The sequence below is a fragment of the Psammomys obesus genome, unplaced genomic scaffold, assembly GCF_907164565.1.
Source record: "Psammomys obesus unplaced genomic scaffold, mPsaObe1.curated_primary_1811, whole genome shotgun sequence".
In the NCBI taxonomy this organism is placed as follows: domain Eukaryota; kingdom Metazoa; phylum Chordata; class Mammalia; order Rodentia; family Muridae; genus Psammomys; species Psammomys obesus.
This window is the reverse complement of record NW_026596064.1, coordinates 11,162,933-11,175,380: the sequence shown is the minus strand read 5'-3', so window position 1 is coordinate 11,175,380 and position 12,448 is coordinate 11,162,933. Positions and strand designations below refer to the sequence as shown.

The 12,448-nt window shown below is 36.2% G+C and overlaps 1 protein-coding gene across 16 annotated transcripts in view; it reads right to left on the bottom strand.

The window, feature by feature from the left end:
• Nucleotides 1-12,448, bottom strand: part of Dlg1 (discs large MAGUK scaffold protein 1) — a 187,041-nt gene that overhangs the window by 100,604 nt on the left and 73,989 nt on the right. For 2 of the 16 annotated variants that reach the window (XM_055624821.1, XM_055624818.1), the window contains exon 1: nt 8,531-9,044. The exons of 11 other annotated variants lie outside the window; for them this stretch is intronic. In XM_055624821.1, the coding sequence (XP_055480796.1) occupies nt 8,531-8,764 (234 nt within the window). In that variant the 5' untranslated portion in view covers nt 8,765-9,044. Of the gene's footprint in view, nt 1-8,530; nt 9,045-12,448 lie in introns of those variants that run through there. 3 more of the 16 variants (XM_055624822.1, XM_055624819.1, XM_055624820.1) reach the window with 2 other exon arrangements.

Genomic DNA, 12,448 nt, shown 5'->3' with positions numbered 1-12,448 from the left:
GTACTCTGCAATAATCATGTTTTCATAGCTACATGGCTAACCTAATAGAAAAAGTCTCACAAATGCTAACAAACAAAACTCAAAACCTATTCAGAAATGGAAACCACTTGGGACTTTATAAATTTTTAAAATTATTATTCTTTTATGCTTACGGGTGTTTTATCCAAGCATATCTGCTTGAATACCACTTGTGAGCCTTATGCCAAGGAGCCCAGAAGAGTATGCTGGATCCCTGCACCTGGCACTGCAGACAGTTGCGCGCTGCCAGGAGGCACTGGGAATTGAACCGGGTCCCTGAAAGAGCAGCCATGCTCTTAGCTTCTGAGTGGAATTGAACCGGGCCCCTGAAGGAGCAGCCATGCTCTTAGCTTCTGAGTGGAATTGAACTGGGCCCCTGAAGGAGCAGCCATGCTCTTAGCTTCTGAGCCACCCTGCTAAAGATGTGTGCAGTGGCAGCGCCTTCTGGATCTTCAGGGACAGAAGTTGTGTTAGGCTCCTTTTTAAATCCTACTTCTGGGGTGGAGAGCTGGCTCAGTGGTGAAGAGCTCTTGCTGCTCCTTCCAGGCCTGCAGGTCAGTTCCCAGTACCCATATCAGGCAGCTCTCAACTGCAAAGTAACTTCAGCTCCATGTTATATAACATCCTATACAGCTCTTCACAGTGACCCAAACACATACGGCACACACAATCACATAAAAAAAAAAAAAAAAAATCCCTGCTATCAGATATCATGGCCAGTTGATTCTAAACTAAAATAAAAATACGACTAGTGTTTTTGTTCACTGATTTCTATGTAACTGTAAAATGATCTCATCAGTAAGTATACTTAAAAGTTTCTTAAACAAAGTAGAAATTATAGGCTACTGTTTTTCGTATGACCTGAACAATTATTTTTACCTTCCTCAAAATTCTAAAATTACTTCATAACATCGTTGAGGGTTGTTAATATAGCAAAAGATCTTTTAAAAACTGATAAAAATTTAGGTTCTTCATCCCACATAATTTTTCTGTCTCTAATTTAATTGTATGTGTCCAAGTGTTTTGCTTTCATGCATGCTAGTGCCCCACACATGTGCTTGGCACCTGTGCTCTATGTTGTTCTTGCTTTTGTCTTTTGAGACACTGGCTGTTCTGGAACTTGTAATATAGACCAGGATGGCCTCAAAATGCCAGAGACCCACCTACTTCTGCCTCTCAAGTTATGGGATTAAAGGTGTGCACCACCTGGCCAGTGCTCCTGACTGTTTTGGCCCTCCCCACCACTACATTTTTGTTTTTCCTCAGAAGGTTTCTAACTACTTCTGAAACATACATACTTTATCTTATAAATCCTTTGGTGCAGATGTGCCAATTTTTTTTCTTGATGTGCCAATTTTTAGGTCATAATTCTACATGATGTTTGGAAAAAATAATAATGACCAAAAGAAATCATATATAGAAGCTCCAAGCTTCCTTTTTGCCCCTTCAATCATTACATGATTAAATAGAAATAAGCACCCATATTTATTTATTCAACAAATACTTATCAATGTATTCATTATGCTAGGCTCTAGGAATATAAAGAAACTACACATCTTTATAGGGCCTGCCCTTATGAAGCTTACAGTTCAGCAGATGACACTCAACAAAACCGTGAAGGAGCATCAGTATTATTCTTAGAACAGTAACACTGCTTAAAAATAAATAAACAGCCAAGTGCAAGTCCACTAAAGCCTGAAAACTCTATAGATATGTGTCTCCATACTTTTTCAGCAGTTTACTTTAAAATTAACTTTAAAAGCTAACTTTAAAACTTACTTGAATATATTAAAATACACAACTATGAAATGTGTTTCTTTTAGCCTATTTGTCCTTGACAGAAGGGCCAACTACATCAACACATTATATAGAAGCTGCACAGATGAAAACTTACATAAAATATTTCTCATTTAGTTCTTCAGACTAAGCCAATCTAAATTTAAGACAGCAAGTTTGTATTTTTTAATGGAATTTAATTTTCAGACCAGATTTAGGTTCACAGAAAACTAAATGTCGAGTACAGCCAGTCCCTGCATACCCTCAGCCCACATATGTGTGCAGCCCACCCACTCTCAACACCCCGCACCAGAGTGGTACAACAGACGAACCTACACCAACTACCATGTCACCAAGTCCAGTCTATGCTGTGTTCACTCTTGCTGTTGGACGTGCTATGGTGTTCCAAGTACACAATGGCATGAATCCACCATTGCAGAATCACACAGAATAGTTTCACTGACTGATTCTTCTCTCCTCTCAAAATCTTGGGAACCACAGGCTTTACTTTCTGACTTTTCCCAAACGCCACAGGGTGAGCATAATATGTATAAAGCCTTTTCAGGCTGTTTTTTTTTTTTTTTCAGTTAATAATAACCAAGTGCTTTGTGGCATAACTTTTTACTGCTAAATACTATTCCATTGCGTGATGTGCATCAATTCACCTACTGAAGGACATTTTATTTGCTTCTAGGTTTTGACAATGATAAGCAATTATAAACATCCATCTACAGTTTTTGGGCGGACCTAAGTTTGCAATTAATTTGAAAAAATTACAAGGTTTTATGGTCAAAGTTGTACTTCGTAAAAGTTTCTATAACTACTATAAACAATGTTTATTGCATAATATCTGTGATTTCTAAGGTGTTCTTCTGTACCAAGAATTGGTTCTGAAATGCGGAACACATATGCGTGCTATAAAAAGCTTAAAATAGGGTTGGGGATTTAGCTCAGTGGTAGAGTGCTTGCCTGGCAAGCGCAAGGCCCTGGGTTCGGTCCTCAGCTCTGGAAAAAAACAAAAAACAAGGTAATTAAAAAGCTTAAAACAAATGAAAAAATATAAAAAAATGTTCTTGCCCAAAGTAGCATTTTATAACCAGTTAAAACAGACTCTTTCTCCCCCTTTCTCCTGGAAACTACCCTATCCTGGGCAGAGTCAGCATTTGAGGCTGCCAACTTACTTCGTATATATTTCAGTTTAGTGCAAAGGCACTACACCACTAAACATAAGCAGCCTCTTAAAGACAAGACATAGCTTTCCCTTCCTGTCTGGGATCAGTTTTATGAAAAAATTAGGGATAACAAGGCTGGAATCTAGGCTAGTCCAAGATGAAGATGTCTCGGTAGGAACACAGACACCTGTTGCCTAGTTATAAGTCAGAAGATAATGGATATAAATAGGTAACCATATGCCTTTGTTTGCCTAGGAAATATGTATTTGTACTTGTCCCACTTTAGTTATTAATAGTATCCTCTTACCATCTAAAGCCTATGAATTATATAGTCATCCTGACTGTGAGAAAACCGAAGACTTTTGAGGGGGCCTCCTTCCTCTCCAGTGGGACAAATAGGAAAAGAATTATCAGAGAGGGGATCAGCTTAACACTAAGGCAATACACAAATGTTTCACAGAGGGATTAAGACAGAAATAAGGTAGACAAAAATCTGCACTAGCTCTGCTGAATACAAGCAGATCTGACTATTTCTTCTCTCATTCAATAATTTTTTATGGTTGCTGTATTTGCTACTTTGTCAAAGATGTTACAAAAGCCAAGGATTAGCATAAACATAAATAGAGAATTCTACCTATAGGGAGCTGACAGTCCAGTAATGAAAAAAAGACTCTGACCTGCATTTGCACTCTCTCATGTGTACATGCTCACACACATACAATTACAAAGAGATCTTTTTAGAGCCATAAGCTTAAATAAAAACTATGACAAGATTAAGTTCATATTTAAATATTATGAAAAATTGTAAAAGTAAAAGGAGAATGACACCTGTAGGAAAGGTATTGCCCAGATAGGTGGGAGGGTGGAGAACAGAGTAAGAAGCCTATCTTAAACCCAAAGCCAATAGGATTTGCTGTTATCCAGGAAGTGGAGCAAAGGAAAAGAAGGTATCAGCATACATCAGAACAAGAAGTAATAGGGGTAAAAATTCTCTTGGGGCTGACATGTAGTTCAGTGGCAGAGCATGCTTATTAGCATGGGCAAGACTGTGTGTTTTCATCAAAGACCACAGCAATAACGAAGAAAACACATGAAAAAAATTAAAGTTATGTGAAGACAGAGAAAGTCAGTAATAAAGTTATCTTTTTAATATTTTATATGCTTAATTCAAGTGAAAATACTGACTCAATAGAAAGCTATAGACAAAGTCTACTATAGAAAAATTAGCTTTGTGCTAAAGACAGCAATCTTGATGGTAATGGCACGAGACTGGACTGAACAAGATTTGAAAACACACACACACACACACACACACACACACACACACACTCAAGACTGTACCTTATTTAGCAATAAAAAAATTGGAAAACACTCCAAAGGAAATTGAAGCTGGTAGAATATTAGAAGGTCAGCATACAAGAATCAAAGGTGAATAAACTTAAAAGTAATCAATTGTATTAAAATCTTCTGTTCAGCAGGTGAAATGAGTAAAAATTGGCCAGTGGATTTGATAATGTATACAATAGAGACATTTTCAGTTGTTTGGTGTTAGTGAGAGGTGTTTTAGCTCATGGAAATGAACTAATATACAAGAAAAGGCAGATGGCAGAGTGAGGAAAGGACTCTGGTGAGGCCCTGAATAGTCAAATGGGAGTGAGAGATAGTACAGAAATGATGGGTGAGCTTTAGCAACAGACAGTTCACTTATGGCAACAGGCTAAATCAGAGGAAGATTATCAACTTAGAATGAGGCTAGAAAATGGGTACCGCAGGCTTAACGGGCAATTTTTAGAGCTGCTGTGGAGAAGGCAAAGCTGCAAAGTATAGATGCTTCCAATAAAATGAAGAGCAGAAGAGAGCTGAGATTATGAAAGAGTCTGAGCAAGGTATTGGGGGGGGGTATGAGTGGCAAAAGACAGTAAAACAAAACAAAAAAACACTGGGTCCCTGATGTCTTAGGAAGATTAAAAATCACTGGAGTAGAAGTAATGGACAAGTGAGCTGAAAAGAAAACAGTGGTAGCCATGTGAAATGCCTGCACCACAGACTTAAGTGATGTGGTAAGTGGTACTGAAACGTCTTCAACACAGTAATCTGAATAGAGTGTTCAAGTGACAGAACACACAACAAGATCCCTACGGATAAAGATATCAAAAATAGAAGAGTCAACATTATAGATTATATAAGGATATTGAAAGTCACCAAGAATGATTATACAAATAGAGGGCAGAGCAAAGACAGTCGGGTGCTCAAATACTCAGCAAGTCACAATGATTAAGAGAGACAGATGCCCAGAAAGAGACTGATAGCTGATTTTACTGATAGAAGTTTTAAAAAAGATGAAAAGAATTGAGATTTTACAAATCAGAGGCGTTCTGTTTTGGTCTTTCTTTTTGTTTTTCAAAACTGGGTTTCTTTGTGTAGCCGTGGCTGTCCTGGAACTCCCTCTGTAGACTAGGCTGGCCTCAAATTCATAGAGATCCTCCTGCCTCTGCTGGGATTAAAGGTGTATGTCACCACTGCCTGGCGCCCAAAGCAGTGTTTAAAGTCATGAACCAAAGAAGGGAGATGAGATATAGTCATCCACAAACTAGTAATGACAAGAAAAAAAGACATTAACTGCCATCTCTTGGTTACATGGTGACTGCTTACAAGAAAAGCAGGATGATGATGTGAGGAATCAAAAGAAAGGACTGTTTGACACTGATTATAAAGTTTATTATATGGATGTATGTATGTATTAACTATTCAAAATAAAGAATATTTATACTATAAAGTCTTTGAAGAAAAAATATAGCAAGGTAAGCCAATTTGTGACAAATATATTTTAGTAATAATTAAAAAGTCCCTTTTCCCAACTCACAATGTAAACTTCTGAGGAAAACCAAATGAATGGAGATAGTACATAAGCAACATTTTAATCACTGTTGGTGAGGCCTAAAGCCGAGAGGAAACCAGGAGCACAAGGGATTTGTATGGCTGAAGGATAATATGAAGCAAGAGAAAAAGAGGCAAGATGAAGAAAGGAGGCACTGTGAGCAGCTAAAGACATTTTAAGGGAGGAGTGTAGATCATTATGAATATAACTGGGACTGACATGGATTCCACAAACATTTACTGCACACCAAAGCACTTGGTATGTTCGAGATCTCTCTAACTATTTGGTTTCTTTATCATTCAGAATAAATGACTTCCTAAAAGTTCCAGCTACTCCATGGAACCTGGCATACAATCTTAGTTTTAGACATAAATACTTCAATAGGCAAGCACTTAAAAATGAATCTGTAAGTAACATTTTTTTACAGGGTGTGTCTGGGAATCAGAATAGTAGTTGAAGTAATAATTAAAACTTAATTTAGTAACAACTCCAATTTGGTAAAGTACAGGCCAGTTAAAAAGAATTAGATTAAAAGTTAACCTTCCTATCAAATCTTTAAGAAGTTCATTTTGGATAACATCAAAACAGAAAACCATGCTGTTTACCAACCACAGTACAGAAACATATTCACAGTAACTACATAATATATGCTCAACAAATATGAAGTAATATTCATCTACTTTGCTCCTGACAACAACATGCTCTGACAACAACATGCAAGCTCCTTTGGTGCTACAAAATAAAACTGCCATGTCTGAGTTATTATAAAAATGCACTCAAATATCAACTAAGATACAATGATGTTCTTTTTTAGTTCCACTGTATTTTATCCTATAGAGCAAACTCTAGTAAGTTATAACTAAAGACTTGAACATAAAATTATATAATTCATCTTTAGAAAAGTATATGAAAGAAAAGCAAAATGTGATTACTCCAGGAAAAACAGAAGTGAAAACCTCTGAAGTAGGTAGTTGTACTTCCAGAGACCAAGCACAAAGGTAACGAAAAAGACAAGAGAACTATCAGTTAGGGCTGCAAGAGAAGCCAATTCATTCTGCAGCATGTAAGCAAGAACCAACTCTGGGGAGAAGAACATTCAGTGGTGTAATAGGGATTACAACCATTTCGGTGTCTAGGTTACTGTATTATAACTCTACACTTTCAAGAATGTTACATATGAACTATTGGTCTTTTCATTTGTATGTCCTTAAGAACATCAGATATATCAGTATATATACATACACACACACATATATATACACTGATATGTATGTATGTATATATATATGTAATATACAGTAGTTTATATAAATCATCAAGATTAAGGTATTTTCATTGATATGAAAATATCATTTAATATTAATGTATAACAACTAGTAACATGAGCCTTTAATCTTTTCATTCTTTTATGATCAGAATCAAGACAAAAATATTCTTAGAGCAGTGAGTATTCAAGAGTATTTAAGAGTCAACCATTGCCTTTCAGTAAATTCTGGCTGGAAGTAACCCCAGTGCCTACATATAGCATGATGATGCTTCCTACTCCTGCAAGTTCACCTTAAGCATATTAAGAAATAGGTAAAATTTCTGACTTTAGAAGTTGCCAGTTTACTACCAAAACCATTGTGAAGAAACTCTAGTAACCAAAACAAATAAATCAGATAGGCAGTTATGTTTATATTTACTGAGCTGCCTCCAGTGATTGAAGAAATAATCTTTAAAGAAAATTTATTTTTTAAAGGCCTAAGAGATTATATATACATCTGTATGCATATTAAGAATTACTGATCATCAAAGGAAAAACTACTCTCGAGTTTTTCTTAAATTAGGCTATTTTTTACCTTTTACTTTCACTAGTTGAATGACTAGCTGCTAAATATATATTTTAAAATATTAATACTTCCTTTTGTCTTCTTTTATACCAAACCACATACATTTTATTCAACTGTTTTTTATTTTTTTTTCTTATATTCAATATTCATTTCCCCTTAAAGAGGTAATTTTATGGGACTTTTAAAAAATTGGGACTTTTCATATTTGCTAGCTTCTTTAAAATTTGAATGTATTAAAAATATCTATGACTATGCAATTGTACAAGTTTACTAATTCCAGTTTAGCCTTAGACAGTATATACTTGTAAAATGGAAGGACTCATTAATCTCTTGGATAAATCAGTTTAATATAACTTTAAGATAAATATAGAACATTAGCTAACTGCATCACATTTAATCTATTCTCAAAACATTAAAAATAAAAACATTTAAGCTATCTTTTGTTTCCTTACTCTAATGTCTCCCTACGGTTACCTATTGACATACAAAAACTAAACAAAAAGGTTATTCTCTTTTCCTTAAACATCATTCTTCATAGCATTTAACACCATCTAAAATAAGATGAGCATTAACTTGTATTTTAACTCCCGTGTTAATGACTTTACATTTTTAGAGAAGTTATTTAGTAGAACGAGACTGTTTTGTTTAGCATTACATAACATAAGGGAAAATGTTTTTCATTTCCCCTTCTGTGCTAAAGACCTGCATAGATGGACTAAAAACATACAATTCCAGTGCCAAGATAACAACACAGAAAAGACTTATTTTTAATACTAAATTTGCGCTAAAACATCATAGCAAAGCATATATGAACAGAAATATATTGAAAATAATTTCAACAAGTGGCATGTTACCTGGGTGGAGCTGGTGGCTACCGAGATGCAGTCAATAAAGCTGTGCCTTCGAGTGAAAAATGCAACTATCTGCTGCCAGCGTGAAGGTTCTGGCTCAGCTTGCAGTTCATCTGACGAGCCCTTTTTTGCCCAGTGTTTCTGCTTAGGGCCTACTGAGCCATGGCTAGAGCTAGCATTGCCTCCTCGACTGGCGCGAGAGTACAGAAGTGTGTTGTTTCCGAAAATGTAATTCATCTCTGCAGCCCTGCAGGTGGTTGCCAAGCAGTCTTACTTCTCTACCAGCTGCTGAGTGGTGAATGATCGGTAAAAACTGCAGCTAGAATTACAGCAGCATCACTTGTAGATCAGGGAAAATAAAAGCCTTGAGAAATGATGCTCATTTTCTCTGTAGTTTCTTCCTAAGAACGAGCTTGTATCTTCCTTCTGTACCTGTTAGCTGTATGATGGCTGAGTTTATTTTTGCAGACAGAAAAAGACGACATAAGGTGGATTTCTTTCTCGTGATTATTTTTTCACCAGCGTCTGCAGGAACCAAAAGCTGTTCTTTTGTTAGCTGATAACTAGACAGACTGAAATCCAGGAAGTGAGGTCGATCAGCAGGTAAAGAAGAATGCTATAAACACCGGGCTACCAAGACCCTTTGGGGCTGACTGATTTAACGCACTGGGTGGAGAAAGCCCAGTTACTAAGTTTCAATCAGTGTAGAGTAAAATCCAATGGCATCTTCACTGCTTACATAAATTATAAATATGAACTGAATTTTAAAATATAAGGTTTCTTTCTGCTAACAGCTCTATTAAAGTCATTTCATTAAGAGAATTAACTGCTCTTCACAAATTTTGGCATTAGAAAGGATCTTAAATTATTTAGCACTGCTTTTTAAATTGTTTGAAGACAGCATATGTTAAATTCTGAGGATTTAATGTTAGGAAACTACGTTTATAATATAGCAAAATCATTTCCCATAGTGTATTGATTTCTTATGTTTTGATTACTGAGTCTAGAAAAGATTAAGGAGTAAAATGCATACACAGCTATTGGAACTTTTATGATAAAAGGAACTGTTACGAAGTAAACAGCACTGTCTTTCTAGTATATCATAACCATTAAGATTATAAGATTATGAGCTGATAATATGCAAAAGTACACCAATAGTTTTTATTAGAAAACACTGTAAAAATGCTACTCTGGCCCATGAAGAAATACTTAATTTCTAAGTGAACATTTTTTAATCTATTTTTTTTCATTTGTTTTTTTCAACATAGTAGTTAACCGTAGAATTGCCTGTTCAATGTAAATTATTTAAATGTTTTGGTGTCTGCTGTGTATGTGTATAAACCATGTGTATGCAAATGACCAGGGAGGCCAGAAGAGGGCATCAGATCATCAGATCCCTTGAAGCTGGAGTTACAAGTGGTTGGAAACTGCCTGTTACGGGTGCTTGACCTCAACTCAGGTCCTCTGGAAGAGTAACACATGTTCCCAACCACTAAGCCATTTCTCTAGCCCATGTGGAGTGTTAGTTAAAAAGCTCCCTAAGTAGCCTACATCTGAGCAGGGGGTCTAGGTCCTATCTCAGTCTCCAAGTGGGTTCTCTAGTAAGGGGAGCAAGGGATGTCTGTCTCTGACAAGAACTCAGTGGCTTGCTCTTTGATCATCTGCCCCTGGGAGGGCAGCCTTACCAGGCCACACAGGAAGATGATCCAGCCAATCCTGATGAGTCCTGATAGGCTAGGGTCAGAGAGTAGGGGAGGAGGACCTCCCCTATCAATGGACTAGGGGAGGGATATAAGGGGAGAGGAAGGAGGGAGGGTGGTACTGGGAGGAGATGAGGGAGGGGGCTACAGCCAGGAAACAAAGTGAATAAATTGTAATAATACATAAATAAATTTTTTAAAAAATTTTAAAAAATGTAAAAAGCTCCCTAAATAACTCTTAATGCCCTCAAGTTTAAGAAGGAATTCTGAAGCCTAACCCACGCTATGCTATATTAGTATATGTTACAATATACTAAAAGAATCACTGAAAAAGAATACATGACCAAAAATGCAATTTGATAATAATTGAGTACATCAATTTTTAGTTCTGTATGAATACATCACAAATTACAGGCCCAGTCATGAACTGTTCAGATATGGACTAAATTTTACTTATGTATGTACTTCCAAGCAAGAATTAAATGTAACCTACTGGACATAGTATTGCAAGTCACAACTCTGAGTAAATCTTTGATTTTTTTTTTTTTTAATTTAAGACATATCCTCAAAGAACTGAGAACCACATGGGATTCTGAAGATTAGCAGAGCTTGGTGTTTCTTTACGAAGACTAGGAAAGCATCTTGCAATCTGTGGTTCTAAAGAGATTATTCTATTTAAGTTCAGTAGAGGAATATATGAAAACATTAAAAGCTGACACAGATTTAAGAATCTTCTTTGAAGGAAAGAATAAGACCTCCTGAAAAACAAAGTTTTACATGGACCAGGTTTTTAATAAGAAACTCATCAATACAGTTCACACAGAGAGTATAGTCATTAGTTTGATCCAAAATGTGTACCATGATCCAAACATTCTGACAAAAACCAAACAAAACACATCACTATAGTTTTGATAACAGAGCTTGATATTGTAGATTATTATGACAAGGACAACAAATACAAGTATTAATTCAAACCTCCTTCCTCAAGTTGCAAACCGTATCAACACAGAACAAGAATAATCCTTCTGTGTACACAGATTTATCCTAGAGATAAAGCCAAAGAGATCACTCCAGTCCACATTCTGCAAAGTATGATGTACTATATAAATTTCCTATTTGAATCTACTCACTACACAACTTTCAATTTCTCAAAAAGCTCTTTTATGAAAATGTCTTGTTATACAAAGTACAAAAAAATCTAGGATCTAGATAGGTCATCCATTGCCCAGTGATACATGAAAACAAAACAATGTGTGTATCAAAATCGTAACTGGGTCCACATAATCTGATTGGGATGTAGAAGGCAATCAAGAGTATTTTTGCTTTACAAGAACATTATTTAACCCCACTAAAACAAAATTTAAGTTTATTATTGAAAACTTGGAAAGCTTATTTTAAATGGTGAGAAAAAGTAATATGCAACCTAAAACAACCAACCAAAATAATTGCTGTTAACATCTTGGGAACATTATATATACAGTTTAATTTTTAAATCATTTAATTATATGTCTGTGTGACTGTGTCTGCCAGGTGTGTGTGCTGGTGCCTATGGAGGCCAGAAGAGAGAGCTTTGGATTCCCTAGAGCTGGAGTTACAACTGTTTGTGTGTCACCTGATGGGGACACTGGGAACCAAATTCAAGTTCTCTGGAAAAGCACCAAGTGCTCCTAACTAGTGAGTAATCTTTCCACAAGAATTTCACATTTGAATTCTAACCTTAACAACTGGACAGTGCTTAATTTAGTCAAGCAAAGTATACATACACATATATGTGATGTCTGTTCCTGGTTGTCAACTTGACAACATCTGGAATTAACTAAAGTCCAAGCAGCTGGGCACAACTGTCAAGGATTTTTTCCTAACTGAATCATTTGAGTAGGAAGACCCATCCTAAATCTGAGCCATATCTTCTGGTGGCAGCCTATATAAAAGACATGAAAGAGGGAAGCTTTTGCTCTTTGCCTGCTTTCTCTCATTCTCGCTGGCAAGCCTATTCTTTCACTGGTATTAAAACCTACTTCTTCGGAATTCCAATATACACTGAAGAACTGAGATATGGAGCCTTGTGGATCGAACAACCACTGGATTCTTAAACTTTGTGTCTTAAACTTTGTGTCAAGAGATAGCCTTTGTTATACTAGCTGGACCACAGCCATATATGTATATGTGTACGTACACACACACACACACACACACACACACACACACACACACACACACA